The following is a 27,503-nucleotide window of genomic DNA, read 5'->3' on the forward strand; positions in this document are numbered from 1 at the left end:
AATAGAGTAACAGCTGAGTTCGATAAAGGAAATGGCTATACGATGATTTTGCAAAAAGCATTTGTCAGAATACCACATGGAACATTACGCAAATTAGAATAAATGGGGGATAGATATGACACTAGTTAAGTGGATAAGAGGGTGGCTGCTGGACAGATATCAAAAAGTGGTATATGGAGGGACAGGGCGCACCCAGAGGGGGGACCAAGGGGTCCTGGCTCCCCCCCCCCCAAAGAAGAAGGAAAAAAACACTAGAAAATTTTCCAAAAATTTTTTCCTAATTAAAATTCATGTTTTTGTTTATGTTGTGTCGTGCCTTCTATTTCTATACTACTTATGAATTAGCGATAATTGCAGATGCTAGTCATAGGTCGTATGATGCGTAGTGTGTATTCTTAAATCGTCTACTCAACTCCCCCCCCCCCCAAGTGTGCGCTAAATCCCGAGTGCGCTACTGTGGAGTGGCAGAATCGAGGTGAAAGCAGGTGACTAATAGTGTGCCACAAGGATCAGCTGGAACCATTGCTGTTTAATTTGTACATAAATGATATAGGAAATAACCTGAAAGGAAATATTCAGTTGTTTGCTGATGATGCAAAATTAGGTGGAGTAATAGTTAATGAAGGTGATGTGAAGAGCTTGCAGGATGATTTAAATAGTCTATCAGTATGGGCAAAAGTTAATGGCTGTCAGTTTAATGTCAAGAAATGTGAAGGTATGCACTTTGAGATAAATAGATTACAAGCCGTTTATCACATTGATGGCACTGTACTCCAGGAAATAGATGAAGCTACTGATTTAGGGGTGGTGGTAGACAGAGAGTTAAAGTTTAGAAGACATATTGCTAAGGTTGCTAAGGCAGCACATAAAATTATTTGACTAGTGAAGAACACATTAACAAGTAGAGATAAAGAAGTCGTAATTCTCTTTATAAGACCTTGATACAACCACATCTGGATCATTGTGCTCAAGTCTGGTCCCCTGTGTTTCTCGGGGATGTGGAAGCGGTGGAGAGGATTCAGAGGCGAGTGACCAAGATGGTGAATGGCCTGTGGAATGTACCCTATGAGGAGAGATTGAAGGTGTGTGGATTGTAGAAGTTGGTTGATAGGAGAAAAAGAGGCGATATGATAGAAACATTAAAGTTGTTTGAAGGGTTTTATAGGATAGATGCAAGGGAAATGTTTCAGCATTTGGCAAGAAGGACCAGAACAAGGGGTCATCTCTGGAAGTTGAATAAAAGTGTGGTCAGTAGGCGTGTGAGGACTAGATTTTTTGCTTGGAGAGTGGTGAATCAGTGGAATTGGTTGCCAGAGTCAGTCGTGAGTTCTTTTTCTGTTAATGGGTTCAAGAAGAGGGATGATAGATTGTGTGGATAGACTGGATCTCCCGCGACGAGTCCTCGGGCTCCATGGAGGTGTCCGTATAATAATAACAATAAGAATTTTTTTTATTGATTTCTAAAATATTTACACAATTACAATTAAAATTTTGATAATAATACTTCTTTGCATCTATATTTACAATTCTTCTAATATTAATAATGGAGATTACACGGACTTTTTGAATAATAATAATAATAATAACAATAATAATAATAATAATAATAATAATAAAAGGTCTCAGATAAGTTACATATATATGATTATTACAGACATTTTTTGCATGCTTAGACAGTATGTATAAAATAACAATTTTTCTACTTTCATCGTACAGAGTGTTTACATATTTACAATTAATGCATATTACACTTGATGCTCTGTACATTATACTGTGCGCAGTTTAAGGCACATTATTTCTTTTCAATATTTTTTTCTTTGGATACAAATTCATATACTTTTTTATATCTGTGTCTTCATTATTATTATACATCGTACTGATGTTTTGTTACATAATTTGCAGTCTTTGATTATGAGGATTACGCGTGGATGAATGAGGCGAATTAATCCCACCTACTCGAAGCTTGGGTTAGCTTTTATGAAGAGAGTGGGATTAGCCTTCACTATTTATGTTGTTGTTACTGTTCATGGATGGGATGTAGACATTGGATTCTGGTGATTTGTGATGTGTATATTAGTGTTAATGATATATTAACTTTGTTGGTATATTTTCCAGAGTTCGTGTTTTAATGTTCTGTAGTTGTCTATGTGTTTTAAATTTCTTGGTAGGTTGTTGAGTTGCGTGGGTATCTGATGTGATCTCACCAAAGAACCATGTTGATGAAGTGGGTCGTGTTATACGATATGTGTTTCTGTTGTTTCGATAGGTGATGTTGAAGTAATTCCTTAGTAATATTATGTAGTGTTTCAGATTTTTAATGCTCAGGTTAACTCTGGATTCTGTGTATCGCCATGTGCTGGTCGGATATTGGCTATTGCGTATAAGGTGTCCAAATCACTGTTGACACAATTTTCCTATGTAATATTTCTAATTTTGTTAGATGGCTGTTTGATGTGTTTGCATAGACTGTTATACGATATCTGAGTAGGGGTTCGCAGATACCGTGATATAGGATTTTTTTTTTTATGTTAGATGGAATAATGTCTTTTACTTGGAAGAGTTGCGATGTGTTGCGATGATGCGGAGTTTGGTATGTAGGTATTTTAATATGTTTTGTCCATAATAATAATAATAATAATAATAATAATAATAATAATAATAATAATAATATGAACTTAGGATTATTATCTTTTCAGAAATCTTGTGTAAAACTTAAAAAATCGCATTTACTTAGTTTATCTTCTGGCAATTTTAGTTTGCTAAAAATGGGAAAGGCTAAAGATTAATAGATCATCATTATTCGTAACTTGAAGCGTTAATTTCAACTATTCATAACTTGAAGGATGAATTAGGCCTCTCATTTGATCCAGATATATTGTTAGCGAAAATGACATCATTTCATAACTTAATGATTCATATAAATTAGAGAATTCATAATGAAATTGCACTTTTAGGCTTCCGAGTAATATAACATAGCTAAGAAAGAAAAAAAAGGGGCAGCTAGTAAAACTTCAAACGGGATTTCCTATTAAGTTACCAGATAAGCCTAGATACCATAAAATTCTATACATGAAATCGAATGCCTGCTAGCAAACAAATTTAGTAATTAAAAAAAAAAAAGAACTACTATAAATTACTCTAGCAGATATCTAATCAGGCTGTCACCGTTTTTTTTTTTTTACTGCATCACTTTTTTGGGATTAAGTAAAGAGCCATTTGTTTTTCCTATTGGCTGTTGATACCCTAGATAAGCATTTGCAAATTCTAGGCAATTTCACTGATTAATTTAAAAAGAACTTTGTAACCTTATTAATGAATCACTAGCCGTTTCTTCAGGCGTGCCAATTAATGAACAATAATTGTTTGTCCGGTCACGGTGGGAACTTTCCTCGTAAAATAAAAGTAATTATGAAGGACAACTTAAAGCAATTGCAATTGGCTTGATGTCGATGATTTATTATTAATAACGTTACATTTCAAAATTAAATTCTGGTTAATATTCATTAGTCCCTTTCCTTGAGATGTCGGGGGGGTCGAAAAAATAAGGTAACAAGCATTCATAAATGAAGGCACTTATTCTGACTTAGATGCATGTATGGCACATGCACCGAGGTAGAAATCGGTACACTCGTGATCGTACCGCTTTGTTGATATATAAAAATGGTGCGCTTTCGCAGTGGCTCTAAGATGGGCTTAGAAACATGCTAATAAAGTGGTACTACATAGTTCTCACAGGATGCAATAGGTGAGAATTATTCTGGAATACTGTATTTCAGATTACTGAGTTGTTCCCGTAACATAGTAACATAGTAATTACCACATAGATATCATTTCTTTGATGCATTTTTGCACACTTCTTATCGCAGAATATTGATACAAATCCTGCAGTGCGTCTTTTGTCCTCAGGAAATTATCTATCTGTCTTCCAGGAAAATTTTTACTTCTGTATTTAGAAATATATTATATTTTTTGTTACCTTCAATCGCGACCTGTATATGTTGTTCGGTCTCAAGTAATAATTTTTTATATTATCTTTTAATTCGATCATTTTGTGCATTCTTATCTATTGATATCCTAGAAATAGATCTTATTTAACATGAGTAATCAATGCATTGCTTTGCTGGTATTCATTTAATTTGTATATGCAATGGAATATTCAGTGCTTTTTTATTACATTCACAAAGAACATTGTTCGTGATTTCATCGTACTAGCACTGCAAAGTTAAAGTCGCTGCTAACTGTAGTAGACAGGGAAGTTCGGTGATAAGGCACGTTGGCTGAAATTGCAAATGCTTTTTCCCTATCGATATACTTCATATTATCAGTTTAATCTTCTTCCATTTACTTTCCTTTTATTCATTTTGTGGTGTCAGTAAACGGAAATTTACAAGAGGATGATATCATTATGAAGGAAAAAAAGAATTAACCTGCAAAAAGTACAAAGAAAAGTGCCTTACATAACCAGAGGGAAGTTTGGAATAGAAATGAATAATGTACTCCACAGATTAAAGTGAGAACGGATTCACTGAAGTTTCAAATTACTGTTTTTACGCCACATGCACATAATTCTAGTATTAATCAGGTTGTCACCGTGTTTTTTTTTTTACTGCACCACTTTTTTTGGGGGGGGGGAGGATTAAGTAAAGAGCCATTTGTTTTTCCTAATTATCTGATCACACCTTCCATGTTTATTTTTATGTTACATAAATATAGTTTAATAAACACTTATTATTTTTTGAATAACTCTAATTTCCATTTTGTATTATATATCATATTTGTGATGACTTTAATGCTGTGTATATGTACGAGTATATTCGATAATACATATATACACTATATTGCAAAAAATATTCCAACAATCGCATTGTTCTTGAGTTCTGCGTGCCAGCAAACCATGTTATACAGAAAGGTTAGGAAGTGCCTCTAAATGATTAATAAGGATTAGTAGGTGCACTCTAAACGATTCCTTGCGTACAGTACTAAAAATGGGATGGAGACGTGGGTTATAATTAACTGACTTTCAGCGATTGGATTATTATAGGCTGTCATATCAGACACCAGTCAATTTGTGTAACGCAACCCGATCCGGATATCTAATATATTAGTTGGGAGTTGACGATAGGAAGAGATGGAAACGTGATTGTGAAAAGAAACCTAGAAACAGTGAGACAGACGAAAAAACTCCGATAAAAACAGTCATCAAAAGGGCTGTGTATTCCTTCGTGGTACATAAGATTTTTCCCCCTCATCAGTAGTTGAGGGGGAAAAATCTTATGTACCCGTTACCAAACAGTATTATGTATCGAACTCCATAACTGGTTTTTCGTAAACAGGCTTTTGCTTCATACAAGCCAACTATTACCTCAAGCAATGCTTCGATCGATTTATACGAGGTGCACAGATCGCCAGGGTGGAACAGTAGGCAGTTGGAAACCTGTGGTATTGAATGACAAATCGCAATACACGCACTTCAAATCAGATGAATTTGGATAAGATGACAGCTGCTTCGAAAATGACATCGGATTGTATTGTATCTTGTCACCAATGTAGTGGTCGTAGTATTATGGTGTGTGTGTGGGGGAGGAGCGCTTTTCTTTAAGCGAAGCCCCTTTATCGTAAATGAACACCCACCATGGAAAATGAACACCGAACCTTCATTGACACTATGGACAATTCTTTGTTTCATGCTCTATGGCGGTTATGTGGAAAATAACGAGATGAGTATTATCATGATAATGCACGATGCCAAAGATCTAGAATCATGGTGAGATAGTTTTTGAAAGAAAAAAAATGCATATATATATAAATTTATAGTCAGTACAACTATTAATTTTCTATATATATATATTATGAAGGCTACATTTGACTAATACAAAATCCCAATCTGAACCTGCCGAACTGTACAGAGGATCTTCGGGCAAAGTTAAAAAGTTGGGAAGGGCAACGTCAACACAACCAAAATATCTATCAGTTCATCAATGTTCAATAGGGGTGGGGGCTGTGGTGTACCTATGAAAGTGGCATCTGTAATTTCCAGTGAAAAAGAGAGCATATAGGTATTATAGAAAATTACAGAAAAGTTACAGGAAAAAAAATATATTAACATATATGTTACATGACGGCAGATGTGTCAACCTGTGGTCCGCGGACGGTCTGCCAAAAATTTCTTCGTCTCTCAGAAACAACGCTCCAGCCACGTATATCAAATTTCTTACCTCTAAGCAGCAGCAGATGTCGCACTAGCTAAAAATTGTAATTTTATAACATTGGATTTAATTAATAAAATACTATCTATATTGGTTTATATTTCTCTCTTAGCCGTCAGCCGATCCGCGAAATATTTCTCCTATTTTCCCCGTCCGCAGGTGTAAAAAGGTTGAAGAACGCTGATTATTCTAATCGACAACCATGGGCTCAGCTTTAGGTTAAAATACAAACTGGATGTTTTACATATTGCGTAATTAGAGTCTTATTAAACGCGAATTACACATTAAGCAATGTATTAAATAAATATCCAATCATTGTATCTGTTCAGTTTTTGTGCACTTTGTTTTAATAAAGGCTACTCTTATGATGTGAAGGATTAATCCTATGTTCCAATTCGTGTTCGCTCTGGAATTTATTACATATGCTGCTGTCTTACACTGGCAATAATTATTACGAGGGTATGACTTGGAGATAAGAGTAAATTCATCCACGTTTACTTCGTAGGAGGAGAAGTTGTGCCACAATATTGTTCCGCTGTCATCAAAGTCATGAGATACTTTAGTTACAGAAAATCGATGTGACTACTTACTTTCTACATTTTGTCCCTTAAAGGATCAACCTTTCGCTCTAAAATAATTTTCATCTTGAAGGTTAAACGATGAGTACATTGAAAAAACAGCGAACAATAATAGATGGATGCATTTGGAGAAAATATCTGTACATGTTATTGTGAGGTACCTAAGCATTCCTAATCTAGATGGAATAGCCATTGATAAAAATAACTGACAGGAGTTGACGTTGCTACGAGAAGGATGCTACTTCACCCTTACCATCAGATACTAGAAAATGTTTTTGGAGATAAGAGCAACAAGAAGCAACTCCATAAGTGTTTTTTTCCATAAAGTGCATATCTCTCTCTCTCTCTCTCTCTCTCTCTCTGTACTTGAAAACGCGAATTTTCATGGAAAATCTCAACGAATACACACAGTCGACTGGAATGGACCAAAACTGAATTGGACTATGGATTAACAGAAATCGTGTTATGGAAGAGCGAGTTGCATTACAAGTTTTAGTACTAATCACTTATAAAAGAGAGATAAGCCTAAATATGAGAATTACAAAGAAATTTCCTTACTGAATTCCATACAACATTTATGCAAGTACAAGTATACTAGGAGAAGAGAACTTGTCTAAGAAAAACTGTGGAAGAGGAACTCGGAAAAGAGCAAGTTGAATTTGGACAAACAGATGGTGTCAATATGACATTTTCCTTTAAGACAAATAGTCAAGAAATCACGAGAATATAACAATTATTTATATTTAAGTTTCGTAGACCTGGAAAAGGGATACGACCAAGTAGTAGTAAAGGAAAACCTATTCAAAACTTTACAGTTATTGCGGGAAACAGACCAAGCAGTTAGAATTGAAGAAAGTGTCCGAAGATGGTTTGATGTAAAATCAGGTGTAGACAAAGGTGTACACTCTGCCCGCTTTCATTCATAATCTCTATGGATCACATTATAAAGAAAAGTAGCATTACACCTGATATCAAAATCGGCAATATTCAACTCCGCTCTTTGTTTTATGCGTATGATGTTACACAACTACGTAAATTAAGTGCAGGTCTTCAGGACTCTATGCATCGAGAAACTGAATAACTGCTACAACAAATTTGGTGTTAAAATCAGCAATAAAAATGTTAAAGCTATGAAAATAGGCATGGAAATGGGAAAAAAAAACTGATCAAGTAAGTGTTTCATTTAGAACAATGAGTAAAAATATTACAACTATTGCAACGCAATTTTGAGTGAATATAACAAATTAAACATGGATATAGACATGTTCATATATAAAAGTGGAGAGCCAATTAAATACATTTAAATTATAAGAGAGACATTAAAACTGAATTCACAGTCTAGTATAGTTTAGTATATTTACTAAACTATCTAAACTACGAGTATACTCGACTGCGTTGAATTCAGTTTTAACTTATGGATCTGAGAACTGTGTTAAAATTTAAAAAAAAAACTAAAAAACATTGCGATTAGAATACAGATATGAGAGTTTTGAGAAAACAAATCAGGGAAGTCAACAGATGGCATAAATAGTAGAATCATATTAAAAATGAAGATATTAGGAAGCAACGTGACATTATTAGCATTCAAGAGATGAGCAGATCAAATCTAAGTGGCAACGACTTAAACAGATTGAGAGAGGAATGTTTAGAAGAGTAGATGTTATGATGGTAGGAAAAATACTCAGAAGAACATGAGCTGGTTAGATTGATGCAGTTAGAAGTATTTTAAAACACCATATAAGCTAGTAATAATGTAAACTTAATCATTTAATACTATCATAATATTTTGTACTCTGTCTGAGTGTACCTACCAGGAATTTGATAATTATGTGGTACATAGTAATAGTAGTGTTGTTCCTTAATAATATGGTCATGATATTGCTCTTGAATTTTATTTTGATTAATCTCCAAATTCCTGATAATCAAAAATGGCACCGTTGTGAAGAACAGAACCTAAATAACACTCAATGAGATTGTACTGTGAAATTGGAGTATTTTATCTTGACCATAATTTCATCTGGACAGGCTACTACATGCATTTCGTTAAATTCAAAAGCAGTTAGAATGACAATGTTCTGTAAGTGGTTCGTAATTAAAACTGTTTAAATAACTGGAAATTTTTATAACAGTAAATTAGAAAGGTTTTTAGTTTTGTATTAATACTACAGAGTGGGATATAAAATTGCTCAAGTGTTTCTACTTCAAGTGTTATTAGTTTCAAGCGCACATAAGTCATTCTTACACGTGGTGGAGGACCATGCGCCATCTTCCATGATGGATCTTGCACATGTCGAAGATAAGAACCAGTAGGCAGGTCATGTCGACTTTTTGGTTTTGGAGATATAAGTGGGAACGTTCGGTAACCCTAGAGGGAGGAGGATAAGACAGAGAATTAGTATTGTCACAGGAAATTCAAGGGGTTAGAAGAAAGAAAATGTTATACATATAAAATCTGAAATGCCTCTAATATTATGAGAGTATTTCGATGGAAAATTAATACCATATGAAAATATGAATGATTTCTTTAATGGCGAAATAATAACACCGTTTCTTTTAATGTGATATTTTAACTCTTTACAAGAGCTATAAAGAGAGCTCTTTACTAAACTGTATATAAGTTTTTTTCTTAAAGAGAACTGTAAATAGTTCACAAACAAAAATGATAAACCTAATATATATATATATATATATATATCATGTTCATGTTAGACTTCCTTTCATGTTAGACTCAGTAACCTTGTCGCAGCCAAATAACTTGGCTTATTTGAAACTTGATACTGCTTATGATAGGGCGATTAATCTTATCTGCATTGGCTGCTGTGACTGTAAACTTCGTGTATTTTTCTATCTAGTATGCCTGTTTTTCAGGATGAAAAACTCTTCCACCACAGTATGACATTGATTAACTCACCTTCAGTTGAAAAGTCGTAATACAGGCTCTTCGCGTCCTAGCCGGGTTTTTCCAACTCAAGTGCATCGTCTATAATTTATCAGTTTATCAAAAATATATCTTGTAATCATAAGACAGTTGTATATATAAAATAGCATCCCGTGATGAGTCTTTCATTTCAGATCTGAAATGCAGTTCATCCTACTTCTACTGCTAATAATAATGATGATGATGGTGATGATAAAACACATGAAATATAGTATATTAATTATTGAAAATAATTATAAAAAATTAACAGCTCACAATGGTTATTCCCAAAAATATTTAAAAAAAATCTGAGGATAAAGACATTTTTACCCCGCCAGTTTTACATCTTCAGTTAGGTGTCTTCTAGCCTTACTTCCTATGTAGGTTCCCAGTTAAGAACCTGTGGTTCAAGTCTGTACTACGCCACAAATATACTTTCCGGGCTATTTAATCTTTCTCCACTATTCGTTCTTTCTCGTTTCTTTCTAGCCCTCTGTGGAAATTCAAACTTTACTAAGGGCTGTCCATATGTCATCTTCAATCCTGGATACATGGCCAGTCCAGCTTCCCTTAAAATTTTTGGCCTTATGAGCATCAACAGTTTTTATGATCTGTCTAATGTCTGCATTTTTTATCTTCTGTGTTCTTTTAATTCTCAAAGTAACACTACTTTTTATTGTTCTTTGGCATATGCTCAGTTTTTTTTCTTTTTTAAACCAAAACCAGGTTTAGCACCATTGAAAATCACCTTCCATCCACTGCTGGCCCAGTCTCTAATATATTTCCGGCTTTGATCATTCTGGACCGAATTTATATAGAACTTGTCTAGATAGAAAACTTTGAGATATTAGTAATTTTTTTTTCTTTCTAAACTTCATTTCACTTCCTCCACGATGAATGTTATCGTATGCCAATCCCGCTATTTGATACGAATCCGCTTTCTTACGGATGATATCAACTCATTTTTTTCCCATTTTTTGTTTGAAAGTCCGCAAGAAGACCACAATTGAGGAAAAGAATGTTCTCAAGCTGAGGCTTCCTCTATAAGTTGTTTGCTTAAAAATACGCCAGTGTTGTAACTTCCATGGGGGGACAATTTTTTTATCTGTCTCATATTGTGAGTATGAGAGTAAATTTCAACTTTTCATCTCCGATGCTATTTTACAGAGAGATTGTGCATATGATACTTGATTACAGAAAGTTAGAAAGAACCTCTTTTCTAAAAATTCAGATGATAAGCATTAGATTTAAATAATAAGCTGAGATCTGTTTTAGCCACTGGACACGTTATTATACTGTGTAAATGGCCAAGACATAGAGGATCCACATAAAGTCTGCTCCACAGTCGAACTGAACTGACGGTATAAGCGCAGAGATATTGTCAGTTGATTTTACAGTGGGAATGAACCCAGAAACGTTGCAAATAAAAGAGCCTTTTGAAGGCTTAATGGAAACTAGGGTTCATAAATAATCATTCCGATTTAATCTATATCAGTGTTGCTATAAAAGACCAAACAAGAAAAAAAATCAAACAAAACAGTCTTCAAACCAATTTTAACTTATGGATTTGAGAGCTGGGTTAGAAATAAAACACTTGATCAAAGACTGGAGACCTCTGATATGAGAGTTATGAGAAAGATTAGCGGAGTGAATAAATGGCATCAATGGCAATATCATATTAAAAATGAGGATATTAGGAAAGAACTTGACATTGTCAGCATCCAGGAATGTGTTAGCAGAGCTAATCTCAGGTGGTACGGTCACTTAAACAGAAGGGCGAGGAAAGATTAGCAAAACAGGTGTTCTCTGCCAAGTGGTAGGAAAACGACCCAGAGGAAGGCCAAGATATAGGTGGATTGATACGGTACAAAACGCCTTAGACGATAGAAATGTAAGATCTGGTAATGTTGGAGTTTTAACAGGTAACAGACTGATTTGGAGGAAAATTGTAAATAGGAAGTTAGTAATGATGTATTTTCATGTAGTACTATCATATCCTGTACACCCCTTGCTTGTATACATATCAATAATTTGAAGATGATGATGATGATTAATAATCAAATTTGAATCTTGCGTGCGTTAATCTATCGTTAACTGTCGTTAACATAACTAGCAAGCATCCAAACGATAATATCTGGAGATAAGGGAAATCAGCTGTTAAGAAGAAACTCTTCTTCTGATACCAGTGAAGACGCTACTTATCTAGTGACGTCATTACATAGAGATCTTAGTGCAATTGACTGTTTCTATTTTATTGTATTTTATTTAACTTTCCACAAAGGCAAATAGGCCTTTGAATTTGCACTGTTCGGTTAACTGTTTCATATATATTTTTTGCGGTGCTACATAGGCTTCAATTCGTTGTTAAATTATCTTACATTTGTTACGAAGGATTATACTATATCGATTAGAATTAAGACAGCATGAAAGTCAATAAAGAATCCTCCTTAGTTCGGTTAGAGTGGATAATGTCTTGTGGTTGGAAAAAAATTGGGTTCGAATCCCTTCTAGAACGTGAACTTTTATAAAGGCTTTTCAGCTGAAATTGAGTGATCTGGTCTTATGTGGTGCTTGCAAGCTCTTTTATCCCTCAAAACCATCCTAGATTACACGCAACTGATAGTTATAGCAGATTATGCTACTAGGATAAATGGCATTGTCAAAAGCACTAATTAGGGTTATATGCAGTCAGGTTACTTGTCCGTAACAAGTTTAGACATATGAGAGTTAATATATGAAACTTCATATATTTATTTTCATTCCATTTGTAGTAAATTTAAGGATTTTTATCCTATCAGGCCATACTTATTCAAAAAGAAAAAAGAGTTCTCGAGGTGATTTGTTTGCACAGCTAGAAATAGAGACGTACTTGGTGAACGATGGCTTGCTTTTCTCGAGACTTTTCATGTTTGAATTCATGTTCTTCTACTGCAGATGCAATTTGTGGTTCTGGTGTATATCCAGAATGATGATCCTGGACTACTGTCGTTCTAACTCCAGGATTAAAATAGTACGCTTTCGGTTTCGACCAAGGTGTTGGCGTAGATTGAGATATCTTCGAGGGTAAAGGGGCTGGGTGGTGGTGGTGCTGGCTGGCAAGAGGTGGAGTAGGAGGCCGGTAACCGGCAGTAGGAGGAACAGCATTAGCTAATGGATGACCCATTCCCACGGGACTTGGACTTGTGGGTGTCGCTGCTGGCGATATTGAAGCTCCGGGAGTTCTGAAAGTAAAAAAAAAATATATTCTTATTCTGATTATATCATGTATAAGTTCACATATTGCACAAATATAGCAATTTTTTTTTCATTTTCTCTCATCAAACTGTCACAAAAATTCGGCAGAATTGGGTGTGATTCGCAGAAATGAAATACGTAAATATTTTATTTCTCCGTATGCATATAACTCCACTATGACTAGATGAAATTTAGTGAAATATGGTATAAATCGAACCATATTAGTGACAAAATTAGGCTAATCAATAAACAATTATGTTAAAATTTCACTCAATAAACTGTCTCTAACACAAATGAAAAATGTATCTAGGTTTAGCAGTTATGATTATTAATGATATTATCACGGGTGCGAAACCCACCTCTTTGTAGTTGTATTTTATGGCTATCATGAACTATTTCCATACTTGTTTCCATACTTACCTTTGTACTACAAGCTTTATTGCATTGCCAGAATTCTTGATGATATCGTGGGCTTCCATGTGGGTTAGCCGGTTGGCGTCTCTGTCTCCAATTCGAAGAATGACATCACCACGATGTAAATCGCCATCTGAGGGGCTTCCCAGAAACACCTAAACAGAAGCAAAATAGAGTTTCTAAAGAACCATGTTATGCATATCATAAAGCATAGTTATAAATGCTGTCTCCCTTAAACAGTAACGTAGAATATAATCAGACTTTTATTTTTACCAGGCGTGAATGCTTGGTAGAAAAAAATCGTATTCATTTTAATGACATAATTTCTGTTTGTAAAGAATGTATTTAATTTCTCTGACTAATTTTAGAGTTCCACTGAATTCAGAGTATAAAACGTTAACACAAAACTGCAGATCCATCTCGTTACTATGGTAACAGTAGCAGTAAACATCATATCAGAATTACACGCTGCATAATTCAGATGTGATTTTCTTATTTGCGTGATATGGTCTGTTTTCTAGACGGAAACTGACCGTGTTGTTTTCTTATACAGATGTTCCATTTCCGATACATATGGCTTTCAAAATAAACTGCCTCATTTTACTTATAATAGAAAACTCTACCCTAGGAAATATTTCGGCATCATGTCATAAAAAAGAAATGAAGCCCCAAGGAATTTTGCTGTATAATATTAATATTTTGCTCTAAACAAGACCTTGACGTTTATGATTAATTTTCTCGTGGTTGCGCATCGTAAAATGTCATGATGCGGTTTTAGTATTTTATATTAATTAGGTATAGCCTTGCCATTTTTATTAACCTAATTGGAATATGCGCACATTTTCAGGAATTTTCTTTTGAAACCTTATCCAGAGGTTAACGATTCCAATTTCGTATAAAGTAGTAAATAAACTAGTTAATTTCTTCTTACTTCTAAATTCACGTAAATGAAATTTAACATTCGTGAATTCTGTCGTATTGTTTCACTTTCGGAAACAGGAAATTGTTCTCCTCTCTCTCTCTCTCTCTCTCTGTGTTGTTCTCCTCTTTCTGTGTGTGTGTGTGTGTGTGTGTGTGTGTGTGTGTGTGTGTGTGTGTGTGTGTGTGTGTGTGTGTGTGTGTGTGTGTGTGTGTGTGTGTGTGTGTGTGTGTGTGTGTGTGTGTGTGTGTGTGTGTGTGTGTGTGTGTGTGTGTGTTTTCGAGTCAGAACACACACTCTTTAATAATATTAGTCGAACGATTTCATATATGGTTGAAAATAGATTAAATAATATAAGACAAAGTTTCTACGCAATGCACCTTTAGTTTAAAAGAAATCTTCGTTTTAAACTAAAGGGTGCATCTCTATATTCACTTATTTTGCCGTTATTCCGTAATTGTTTTAGAGTTATCTTTAGGCATTTTTAAAATATAAAATAGGTAAAAGCGTTTCATAAATTGGATGAAATTTAACAGTGTACCTCACTAAAGCACTGACTGATCAAATTTAGTTTTTGTTTACAATTTGATGTACCACTTTACATAAATCCTAATACATCGCAGTAAGATTCAATTTGTAATTTTTGAAAAGTCTTATAAAAGGTCAACTGGTTTTCATCGTAATTAGCATCAAGCTATAAAATTAAAAGAAACTGGTTGCTTGTTTATTGGAATTTCAGTGTCTTCTACAACCTACGTCTCATTATACACTGCTTAGAAAGAAGATAACGGGCAGCTCCCCAAGGTGGATCGTGCCATATAACGTGTTAAGCCGGTATAAATTGGAGAAATATGATGTTCCCAAGTCAGTGCAACTGTGTCCGAGTCAAATGGCTGTGAGAAGGGAACTGATAAAGTTTGAAACGGACATTGTGATAGGATGCCATGTTGTATTCTATCACAATTGAATGCCATGTTGCAGACCTGACTGTTCGTCAAATTGATGACATTTGGGCTTTCCCAGGTCAACTGGAGCGACTAATCACGCTACGAGCAGAGGGACGGGTGTGGATGTGGTGGATGCCCGCTGAACGTCACTTACCAGTGTGCGTAATTCCAACTATGAAATTCGGAGGTTGCGGTGTGATGGTATGGTCTTGTTAATCCTGGTTTGGCCTCGGACCTCTGTGGTGCCACAAACACTGAAATCCGAGAGGTATTTGAACATTCTGGAGAATGCACTGCTTTTTACTTTGTGGCGTTTCTGCGGAAGTAACCATTGTCTCTTTCAGCAAGATAACGCACCGTGTCATAAAACCGCTGCTGTAACTGCGTGGTTTGTGGACATGAACGTCACCACGTCCAACTGTCCTCCACAGTTTTGTCCTCAGGTTGAAAAAATGTGGGTTCGAATCTACTCAAGAATGCGTAAAACATTTATAAGAGCCTCAATGGAATGTGACTCTTAGCTAGTCTCATATGTAGGCGAAAATTATTTTTCTTCCAGAATGGTTCTGCAAAACAGACAAATTAATCAAAGTAGACGTGCATCGACAACATGTATATATGGTTAACTGCATTATTATGTACTACACAGGACTGTCCGGGCATTATGTTTGTTTTTGCAGTACTAATGCTAACGAAGTACCTCACAAATATTGAAGTAAGACAAAGAATCACTTATTTCTTCAGTCCAAGATATAACATCATGACAATAATTTTGAAGGAAACAACTCATCTGGTTTGGTCATATCAGCAGATCTGATGGTTTCGGAATACAAGTTCTTGAGGACTTTTTCCAGGAACTCGAAAAAGAGGCTGACGTAGAATAAACTGGATACACAATATATAAAAAGTACGGGACATTACTAACAGAGCGGAAAGCAAAGTGTCAATCAATCTAGCACAGCGGGTAAGATCTCTCTTATGAATCCTCCTGATATCTACTCGATGGTCCTATTGTGGACTATGGGAAGAAGAAGAAGAAGAATGCTAATGGATTATCTTTATTAATCTAATGGAATTACACTTCGTCTAAATTTTAGAACGAAGCTTTTCTCATAAAAATCGCACATGTAAATTGAGCAGCGTACTGAGAAGGTAGACGGTTAGTTTCAATTTAGAAGTGGACATTTTAATATCATTATTTTTAATAATTAGTATTATTCACTATTTTAAAACTTCTCAAATTACAGCGCGGGATTTCCAAGTAACTGCTTTTTAAATTTTATCCGATTCTGAGCTTTTCATTGCAGTTCTCACTTTTTTCTATTTTAACGGTATTAAAACTGAATTTTGACTCTAATAACTCTTGTAATAGGAGGAGTCAATTTAGTTTTAAGATGATCACTGCCTTGAAGTTTGATATTTGTATATGATAATGTATTCGTCATTTCTTAATATCTTGACATTCGACTGGGATTGTTATCCAAAGAAAAATGGTTTTAATTTGCTAGTTTGAACAGCTGAAAACATTTTTTGTCTCCTAACTCATTTCATCTACTTTAAATGAGTTAGCCATTTCCATCAGACATGGACTCCAGCTTAGAAAACTTTTGTGATAATCATTAAATCTCTAGCTACTCAGATGAAACATCTTGCATTTTACTTGGTTTCTAAGATGACGCTTCCGAAATTGGATCAGTGAGCCCAATTTTCTGTTGCAATTTGTTGTGACAACTTTTATTCGTTTGACCTATTTATTGAAAAGTTCAATTTTCGTTGTCTGCACCAGCCAGAAATTGCAAAATATAACAAACGAAGACAGGAATTCCCCCCCCCCCCTCATCTTTATAATAAATGCAAATGATGATTCTAGTAATCTGACTGAAGTTTTGAATACAGCAGTAAACTTTCTGTTCCCCTTTTTGGAGAAAGATCTTTTTTATTGGTTTGATTTATCACGATATTTTAGTCAGCACGATATTCTTTAGTTTCTTATATATCGTAAGAAATGGTTATTTCGACTACATGCAATATAGATGCAACTTCTTAGCAGCAGAACCAATTTTTGTTTCTCTTGAAAATATTCGAGATTAATTTTCCGAAAATCTTTCTATGGATCCAAAGAGAACCGACGGATATATTTAGTGATGTCAGCTCAATGGAATAATAAAATTTTAATATTATTTTTGTTATTTATGGTTTATTTTAGAAATTGAATTTGCTAGATTAAAAACCGTTTATTATAGAACCAAGTGAATAAGTTCATAGAGCGTTTCCATAAATGTGTAATCACTCAGAAAGTAGTATATATACTCCAGCCAAAGTAAATAAAGTATCCTTCTCATTTTTACATGTAACTAAATAACTGATTTGGACAGTATATTAGCATTAATGCATTAATATCTAGATTAACAAAAAAAACAGTAAAAATCCCCTTTAATATTTTATTTTTTTAAGTCCTATTGACGGGTAAAATCTATTTTCCGGGAAGAAAAATTTCAGAAAAATATTGAGAAATGGGATAGCTTATCTTTAGTTATTAAAAAATGAAACACAAGGAAATGACGTGACAATCGTTCCAGAAGTGCGAAAATCTAGAGGTCAAAGGTTAGCCATAAGGGGACAGAATCTTCTGGTTTCTGTGTGCTGTATAATAGAACATTTTGTTCGAGGAAGCCAAAAGGAAATATTTTAGCGCACCGCGCCAAAGTGCAAGAATAATACTAAAAAAAAAGTCTTGTGAGTTTTCACAGCAAGAAAAACAAGAAAGATAACAAAATGAACTAAAATCAAATACTGTCAGTGGATAATAATCACTGGAGGCCAGCAGATGTAAATTATTGCAATATAGCTGCCATCATCCAGATGTACTAGCGATAAGATTGATGAGTCAGGGGTGCAAACTTCGTAAAAGTAAACTACGTCAGACGACTGATGAACAAGTTGAATGCAGCTTACTTTAGCGGTACGAAGAGCAAAGGTTAAGTATGCTGAAAGAGAAAATGAAGCAGACTGTTTGGCCAAGAAATTGATCAGCAAAGTAAAAGTGCGGTCGTTAATATCAGTTGACTCGTGCAGGATAGAAAATGCAATACATGCAAAAGGTTTATTGTTCATCAATCAAATAAAGTTAGCAAATATCGTCACAGATAAGTCGTTTGTCAGTAGGCATGGTCTAAAGGATGTCAGAATATATTCATAAATAAAGTGTCTCGTGATTATCTTTGGACATATAAAAGAATGAACTCAGAGAACTATTCATTTGAGCTAGTTATCATGCATTCCCAGTATGCAGTTTGTGTCATTGTCGTGGTGTATATTATATTAGAACATTCTAGAAGACACCACCGTCGTCTATCTTCAAGATCATTGTCATGAGCACATTTCATGTTGGAGTCTGAAACATGATGTTTCAGAAAACAGTCTGAAACAGAAATTTTGCACTTACGGTTTCCTGCAGCTCATCGCAGTCGGCGCAACCTTTTGCAGCTCCAACAACTTCGTCTCGGTTTATCTTTGCGAACTACGAAGGTCAGTGGTTTCCACAGTTTTGTCAATTGAGTGCCTCTTTTTTCATTATCATGGAAAAAGAGGCGTTAGAGTTTGTACCTGTTGTAAAATATTCTCATATTTTCTCTATTTTTAGAAAGGCTAGTAGAAGGGTCTGCATGATAATACGTTTAGTTCCCATAGTCTGCTGTCCTTGGTAAGATGATGCATCACACGAATATGTTAAATTATTTGCTCCATCCTGCACAGAGTTTGTTTGTTTGTGAAGTTTGCTTGTTTGTTTGTGAAGTGGAACTTCATAAACAAACAAGCAATAACAACAAAACTAATGTGAGGATTATCGCCTACCTTTGGAAGCGAAGATTTTTTTTCAGTGATTTTACTAAATTCTGGTAATTTCACCCTTTTAATTGAATCGGTATGAGTGAAGAATGCAAACATGAACATCGAATATAATGTTTTTTGCTGGTTCGAATTTATTTTTATGGCTTAATTCATTTTTTATACTACAGTTATTTGACACAACTAAAAGTTTATACACGTTCAAGTTTTATTTTTAATTTTAAATAACTTTAGTTATTTAAAAACTCTATTATAGATAGAGCGGCCTTCGTGATTTCTTTGTTTGGTCAACGAATATAATATGAAATAGCTTAGAAATATTCTTCGTAAAATTCAATTTTTAGTTATTGGGATTGGGAAGAGGAAGATTTATGTCATGAGTTACTGTAGTAGATGAGAGAAGCAGGAGAAGGGGTGTGTCCTTTATTTATAGTAGGTTGCATTCTTTTTTAGTTAGTGAAGTTGGGAATTGGAAGAGATATATTTGTGGTATGGATGCTTCGGAGAATGAGAGAGAGAGAGGGAGGCGGTTGGTTGTCCTCTTTTTGTTATCCCCCCCCCCCATACTTATTCTTTTGTAACCCACTCTGTAGGTAAAAGAATATCGTCTTCTCTCACGGGTCTCCACAACTGGAGCATCAGTAATTCATTATTACCAATAAAAATAACACAACATGCTACCGATGAAGTATTTTTCTAATGACTACATGATAAATCATCGAACCTTTTTCCCATCATAGGTATGATGTTCATTTTATTATTTTTGTTTACATTGCGTAATCACTTATGTTTTCCGTTCTGAATATTTGCATGATTCTTTGCTGTGTACTTATCGTGTATTGTGTTGTTTGTAAATATGAAAAATAATAAAAACCGATGCATTGAGTAACATCAAGATGCAGTTAACATGTATATAGGAATCGTAATGCAAATAACAAGTTTCGAAAGTAATATATATATAAATCTATCTTCGGAAAAGTAGCATTGTGACATAAAGCATAAGAAATTAATGATTTTTAAGAAACAATATTTCATTATTTTTTTATTTCTAAATTCAGTATTTAATTCTGCGTTACAGGTTCAAAAACTAATTTCGGCATTTGGGATATAAATAAACTCATTTCAATATTCGCAACATTGCTAAACTAGTCGAGCAGCACAATACCACTTTTCTTGTATATCGAAAAGAAAAAAAAACGTTTCCGGTCTTCGTGTTCTTTGTTGTTGAAATGTTCTCACGACTGTTTCCAGGAACATAACCTGTATTTGCTGCGAATATATACATCTACGACACTCATTTCCCATAGCGTCAAGATTTTCAAGAACCAATAAACTATGCATCGCCGAGATTTCATAACGTCAGATGGCTTTGTGAACTGTTTTACACGATAAAATCTCTCCCATATTATATAGAAGAACGATTAATAAATAGATTTAAGTAGTGATTATAATAACATGAGACATAACTTGGACGTTTGCTACCATAGGACTTATTGTTAGATTGTTGTTCGACGCCATTTTGAATTTCTACTTGAATGTCTCTAAGTTCACGGCACATTTTAATCTAACCTTGTTACTTCCCATCCAATCCAATCCCTTGTGCATCAATCGAGGATGTTCTCTCATACTATTAATTCTATTTCCGTAACGCAGTATGGGAGATCTGTGCGAGTAAAATTACATCATGCAGCGAATTTAATATAGGTTGGAGAGAGAGAAAAGAAGTAGCAGGTGCATTAAGTGACCTATAAAACATCTAGTGTGACGCCTCCTTTTATTAACAATGTCATTGTCACGCTTCTGTTCTTATTCGGGCACTTCTGTACTTTTGCTTCTGGCCTATCTTACATATATAACTGCTGATGATCATTCATTCTCAGAAGGGAAATGTCTAATCGACGTTAACCATACGGGCTCTTTACTGGACCGTAACCAAGATTTCCTTTTGATGGGCGGAGATTGATGGAAGATTAATTATGCTTTTGTATCATTTCTCACACCATTGATTCATTCTGCTTTCTGTTTCCTAGGTATGCTTTGTTAAGTTTCTATGTCCTTATTATAACTCTTTTTGTATCACTAAGTAAAAAAGAATTAGAACAACCGGTCTCGTCTGATTAATAGACTCGAAGCGTAAATAGGGTAAGTTTTCAAGTTTAGCAGGTTTAAGGATTTCTTTTATTGTAAACATTTTTAAGAACTATTTTAGGTTAATTGCTTAAAGCTGTCAGTTCTGTGTTGTATATGAGAAAGCTTATAACAATATAATATATAAGCAGCATACTCACAAATAAATATGAGGTTCAACAGTAAAGTAATGGGATCTAGTAAATATTTGCGAATAAAAAAATTACTTATTCCTAGTCAGCATTAATCATATGATATCTTTCTTTTTCTATGGATATTTAGATTCTCTGCTATAGTATTTTAAGTTTCACCCAAGTTCGAAGTATCGGATTCAGTTAATTAAAATGCTTTTTTACGTTTCTGAGAAATTTAATCCTAATCGAACTAAAAATGAAAAGGGTAGGATTAGAGAAAGGCGCATTTTTTGCATACACATTCATAGCTTGCATTGTTCAACCGACTTCGACCAAATTTGGAAAATAGTTATTCCTTACGTTGTATATTTTTCCCTGAGAATTCAGTTAAATCGGACAATATATAAAAGTGGAAGGGGGAAATTAGATTTTTTGGAGTATCCAGTAACAACCTTTTATACGATCGATTTCGACCAAATTCGGTTTTTTTTTTTTTGAATTTTATGCAATTGGACCAACATTGAAGGTGGAGTTGTAAAGGAGGGGAGAGAATATACAATGTCAAACGCTACATTTAATCGATTTCTGCCACGTATTTAGTTTTAAAAATCTGCTTCATCTAAAAATGATATATGTAAAAGAAGTGAGCGAAGTATTGAGAAGTCAAGAAGGTAGCTAAAATTTAGATATGCTACGTGAATACTACAGTGTAAAATGCTACTCACTTTGCTAATATTATTATTTTAATTGTGCAGAATGTAATTCTCCTCTAAATATGTGAAGTACCAACAGTAGCAGCAAAACAGTACCACTAATTATTAAAAATAGTAAAATAGCGACAAATTACAGCCAACGCCCTTCCTCAGTACTTGATTCGCTTATTTTACATATAGGATGTTTTTTCTTTGATATGTTATTCATTGAATAACTATTTAAGCGTTCTGTAGACAAATTAAGGCATAATAAACTTAAGGTATTGAAATAAAGAATTATTATCTATGATTACAATGTTTGTTGCCAGTATATTCTATCATCCCCACCCCATTTACCTTTGAATGTTAAACTGAATGCCTGTCACGGCCAAGTAATTTTTGGAATCCTATTTAATGCTCTGATTGGGCGATCCTTTCTACACAGTGTATTTTGGCTGTCAGTTGCGTGTTTTACGGCATTAAAAAAAACACAGTTTCCAGGAGGAAAATCCTCTCACCACCATATTAGACCGGCTAACTCACCTCCCTCTGAAAAATTCGGATAGAGATTCTTCGCATCCCTAAGACTGGATTCGAAGGCGTTATTCCAACCGAAGGGCATCGCTGAAACTGACTGAGGTACGGTAGCTCTCATAACTTCTATATAATTATTTTAAAATAAAATTACTATTATAAAATAATGATATATTGTTATAATATATTTACTTTTATAGTATAAAACCTTGTTTTGCGTAACTTGTTAATTTGTGTATTTGTGGGGAAGGGTGGGGATATTGTTATTTTTTTACGAATTTTAGAACTTGTAATGGTAGAACTGTGGTTGCCTGACTCTTTTAGCTCTGCTGTCAGATATTGGCGCACTCGTGAAATCACACGCGCACAGGTTTCTAGCAATAGAACTTTAACACGGACTGTAGCTCCAGTTCAAAATAACTGTAGTTTATAGTCGATTTTATGATTTTATAATTTATAGTTTTATAGTGACTCAATATTTCTTTACAGTTTTTTATTGGCTTTCTATGTTCTATCACGCCTGAAGAAGTCGGCCACCTCGATGAAACATGTTGCGTATTTTAATATCTTAGTATATATATTAGGATAACCAAGTTATTATATAAACTTGGTTATTTTAACTCCTAATCCCAAGTATGCAAACAATTAAGTTTGCGCCTGAAACAAAGTTCAAGTCTCAAGATGATACAACACCAGGGCAACTCATTGTAAAGGTGGGTAAAGCTCTGATCACTATTCTTAGTATTTTCCCATAATGTAAAGCACATCTCACTCGAAGATGTATACTGCAATGCATTATGGGTGGGGTCACTACCCAGACCGGTTTCAACCTTTTTTGAGATTTCCTCAGTGAGTAGCTAGACCCTAAATACCAAGGTTATAGTAATACGGAGCCTTATCAACTTTACCTACAGAAGTTGCAACAAGGTTTTTTATTTTTAATGAAAATCTCTGGAGGAGATATAGATGCAATAAATTTTTTACCTTGGGAATAATATATATATATATATATATATATAATTAATATTTAACTGACTAGAACCCGAGAAAATATAACACCAAAAACTTTAATAAATCACGAATAGTTTCATCGGTGTCTCGACTTCTTCAGGTGAGTAAGAAATAACACAAAACTTATAAACTAATAAAAAGAAGAAGAATAGTAACAGTCATATTTGAATTGGTGACCGCGTGCTATTGTTAGCATGAGTTGAATGTGAGTGACAGCAAATTTTAGAGAGCCAGTATACTGGATTACTGCTTTTATTAAGCTGGAAAGTCCATGTTTTTTACTTTGTTAGTTTTATAAGTTTTGTGTTATTTCTTACTCACCTGACGAATTTGGGACACCGATGAAACTAGTCGTGATTTATTCAAGTTTTTTTTGTGTTATATTTTCTCGGGTTCTAGTCAGTTAAATATTAATTTTATAAATGTATACATCCCGAGTCAATCCTAATAACAATATATATATATATATATATTTACAACCACTAACAATAAATTTACAACCACCACAATAAGTCATACTGACGAAGAAATTGAAGCCTTCTATCATGATGTATCCCAACTCTGCAATAAAGGAAAACATCATTTCAGAATTGTAATGGGAGACTTTAATGCTAGAAATGGTATACAACAATCAGATGGAAGCTCAATGGGAAATTTTGGATATGGCATGAGAGATGATAGAGGAGCAAGGTTAATATTAATAGAATTTGTAGAAAAAGAAAACCTATATATCATGAATTATTTTTTCAAGAAAAAAAACACATGGGAAAGTTTAAATGGAAATAATAGTGAAATTGAAACTTTATCTTCAGCAATAAGAAAAACATCTTTCAAGACTGTTCTGTTATAAATACCTTCAACATTGGAAGTGACCATCGTATGGTACTCAGTAAGATTCAAATAAACTATCAAAAAGAAAGCAGAAAAACGTTTCGTAGATCAAAGCAAAAAAAAAATAGACGTACACGAACTTAACATTAAAAAAGATATATTCCAACATGAACTAAACAACAGATTTAAAAATTTTATTATAGATGACAATGTTGATCCATCAGAAGATAATGACATTATTACCCAAAGTCTTTTACAACGCTCACTTGAAATAGCTGGTACCACAGATCAGTAACAAAAAAAAGAAACAAAACAGCTTATGAAGAAACGAAGAGAAATGAAACAAGCAAATAACCTACAAAACAAAATTGAATAGACTGAATTGTGCAAAACGATCAGAAAACGTATCACGAAAGAAATAAGAAAAATCAGTTGTAAATTCATACAACAAACAATTGAAAACAACTAGTTTCAAAAAAGCCAAACAGCAATAAACAGATGGTTGCAGTCAAACTACAAGATGGGACCATAACCAAAGATATGTATGCTATAGCAAAGCGAATTTAAGAATTTTACTCAGTATTATTTCAGGGTGACGAATTAAATGAAGCAGACAACTACGAAATAGCTCCGATTCTACCAGAAGAAGTTATGTGGACCTCCCAAAGCTTACAAAATAGAAACGCTGCAAGTGAGGATGGAATTATAGCTGAACTTCTCCACTGCAAAAGCAGGTGGAGAAATTATCTACAAAATCTTAGCATATCTTAGCATTTACCTTATGTCTGAAGAAAAATGATGTACCAAGAACATAGAAGAGAGCTACCTTAATTCTGATACATAAAAAAGGTGAAGTAGAAGACGACGAACTACCGACCCATCAATCTGCTACCGGTGGTTTACAACGTGTTTACAAAAGTCATGGCTCATAGGCTTTGTATTGACTCTAGACCTAGCACAACCAAAAGAACAGGCAGGCTTCCGAAGTGGCTTTAGTACAATGGAGATCACATTGGTTGTACAACAGATTATCGAACGGTGTAATGAATATCAGTTACCATTATGCCTTGGTTTTATTGATTACGAGAAAGCCCTTAATTCAGTAAAAACTTCTGCATTATTTAAAGCATTACGAAACCAATAAGTAGAGGAACCATACGTCAGGACCATCAAATCAGCATGCACCAATGCCACAGCAGCAATTCATTTCAATGGAAACATCTCTACTGTGGAAATGCAGAGTGGTATAAGTCAGGGTGACACCATATCTCCAAAATTATTCACAGCATACCCAGAAGATATATTCAAACTTCTGCATTGGGATGGGAAAGGTTTGAAAATAAATGGAAGATATTTAAGCCATTTACGCTTTGCAGATGACATAGTTGTCTTTACTTCAACTGCGCATGAATTATAGACTCGTATCCATGAACTGCAAATTGCTAGCAAAACAGCTAGCCTAAGATAAACCTAAGGAAGACACATGTTATGTTCATTAACTATGTCTAACCAGAAATAATAAAAACCAATAATGATGAAATTAAACAAGTAGATCATTACATATACTTAGGACAAAGATATCAATGGAACAAAATATCATGGAAAGCATTTGGAAAATTATAGTCAATATTCAAAAGCCAACTACCATTATACCTGAAGAGAATTTTTTTAACTAATGTATTCTTCCTATATTGACATATGGTTTGAAACATGGACACTAAATGCAAAGGAAATTCAAAAATTAAGAACAACACAATTTAGTATGGAAAGGAGTATGCTTGGTATAACAGACTGGATCACAAAAGGAATACGTGGATAAGAAATCAAACCAAAGTCTCTGACATCATAGGAAGAGTAAAAAATCTAAAGTGGCAATGGGCTGGGCATATTGCCCGAAGCAAGATCAATGATGGATAAAAGAAGTACTGTATTGAATTCCATGAGAGGAAAAACGACCACGACGCCGACCTAAATCACAATGAATTGATGATATCATCAGATTTGCAGGAGTGACATGGGAAAGGAGAGTCATGGACATACAGTTCAGGAGTGATCTTGGAAAGGCCTTCACCCAGCAGTGGATTGACAATGGCTGATGATATATATATAGTTTTTGTTACAATATATATATTATTCATATATACAGTACATATATTAATTCGTTTAAATCGTTAAGAGTCGGTGCCCAGTGTTCCGATAATTCTCTTCAAACCACATGATTGCAATTGTTCCTTTTAACACGAAGTTTTTTCGTTTTAAAAAATGTAAGGATCGACACCATAAAATCGATGGACACTGTGACATTAATGAAAAATACATTACCCAGAATATCAGTATAGGACCTAGCATTCATGATTCCATATATCATGATCAGTGGACATAACTATACCAAGAAATGCCACCTAATATCATTTTTCTTCTACTGCTTCTTTTTACTTCATCGTTCTGACGACACACTAAGGTAAAAAGCCCACGCATTGTTCCTACTCATATATCTTCATATCAGAATGAAGTGTAGCGTAACTCATTTCTCCCTGGTCTAAGTTTTGTGCGCCTTGACTTATGCCACGTGATGTCAATTGACGATGCATATTCATTGGTGTTAACACTAGCATCAACAAAGTCTTGTGGGCTGCGGCTATTACACGAAAATCAATAGCATGATTCTATTTTTTGGAACCGCGTGCGACTGCGGCTGATCGCATCTCCAAACACAGATATTCTTTAAGATCGAATGATAAGTTGAGGCAACCGCCCATCCTGTTAGTGAATATTTCAAACCACTGGTTTGAAATATTCACTAACAGGATGATTCATAATTCACTAACATTAACATATGATAAATTTGAATATTTCAAACTTATCATATGTTAAGTGCCACTTGTGGACTACCAGGCATGTCCGTCGCAAGGATGACGTGATGATTATCTCGGTTGCAAAGATCTGAGTTCGAATTCCGTCTACTACGCGAGGAATATGTATCGAGGTTTTTCATTTGAAGATAAGATTGCTGGTCTCATATGGAGGTTGCAAGTTTCTTTTCTCCCACTAAATAGTTTTATTTTTCATTCTTCAAAACAGGCAGATTAATCTGAGAAACTATGCACTTA

At 34.4% G+C, this 27,503-nt stretch overlaps 1 protein-coding gene across 2 annotated transcripts in view; it reads right to left on the reverse strand.

Moving 5' to 3' along the window:
• LOC150099533 (LIM domain-binding protein 3-like) overlaps positions 1 to 27,503 on the reverse strand; it is an 89,219-nt gene that overhangs the window by 22,944 nt on the left and 38,772 nt on the right. Inside the window, exons 2-4 of one of the 2 annotated variants that reach the window (XM_090404466.1) lie at positions 13,356 to 13,504; positions 12,571 to 12,922; positions 9,027 to 9,149 (exon numbers count right to left, since the gene is read on the reverse strand). In XM_090404466.1, coding sequence (XP_090260592.1) covers positions 9,027 to 9,149; positions 12,571 to 12,922; positions 13,356 to 13,504 — 624 coding nt within the window. The remainder of the gene's footprint in view (positions 1 to 9,026; positions 9,150 to 12,570; positions 12,923 to 13,355; positions 13,505 to 27,503) is intronic. The other variant, XM_090404467.1, reaches the window with a different exon arrangement.

The sequence above is a fragment of the Typopeltis vanoorti genome, chromosome 14 (assembly GCF_054136105.1).
Source record: "Typopeltis vanoorti isolate ZY-2024b chromosome 14, IOZ_Tvanoo_1.0, whole genome shotgun sequence".
Taxonomy (NCBI): Eukaryota; Metazoa; Arthropoda; class Arachnida; order Uropygi; family Thelyphonidae; genus Typopeltis; species Typopeltis vanoorti.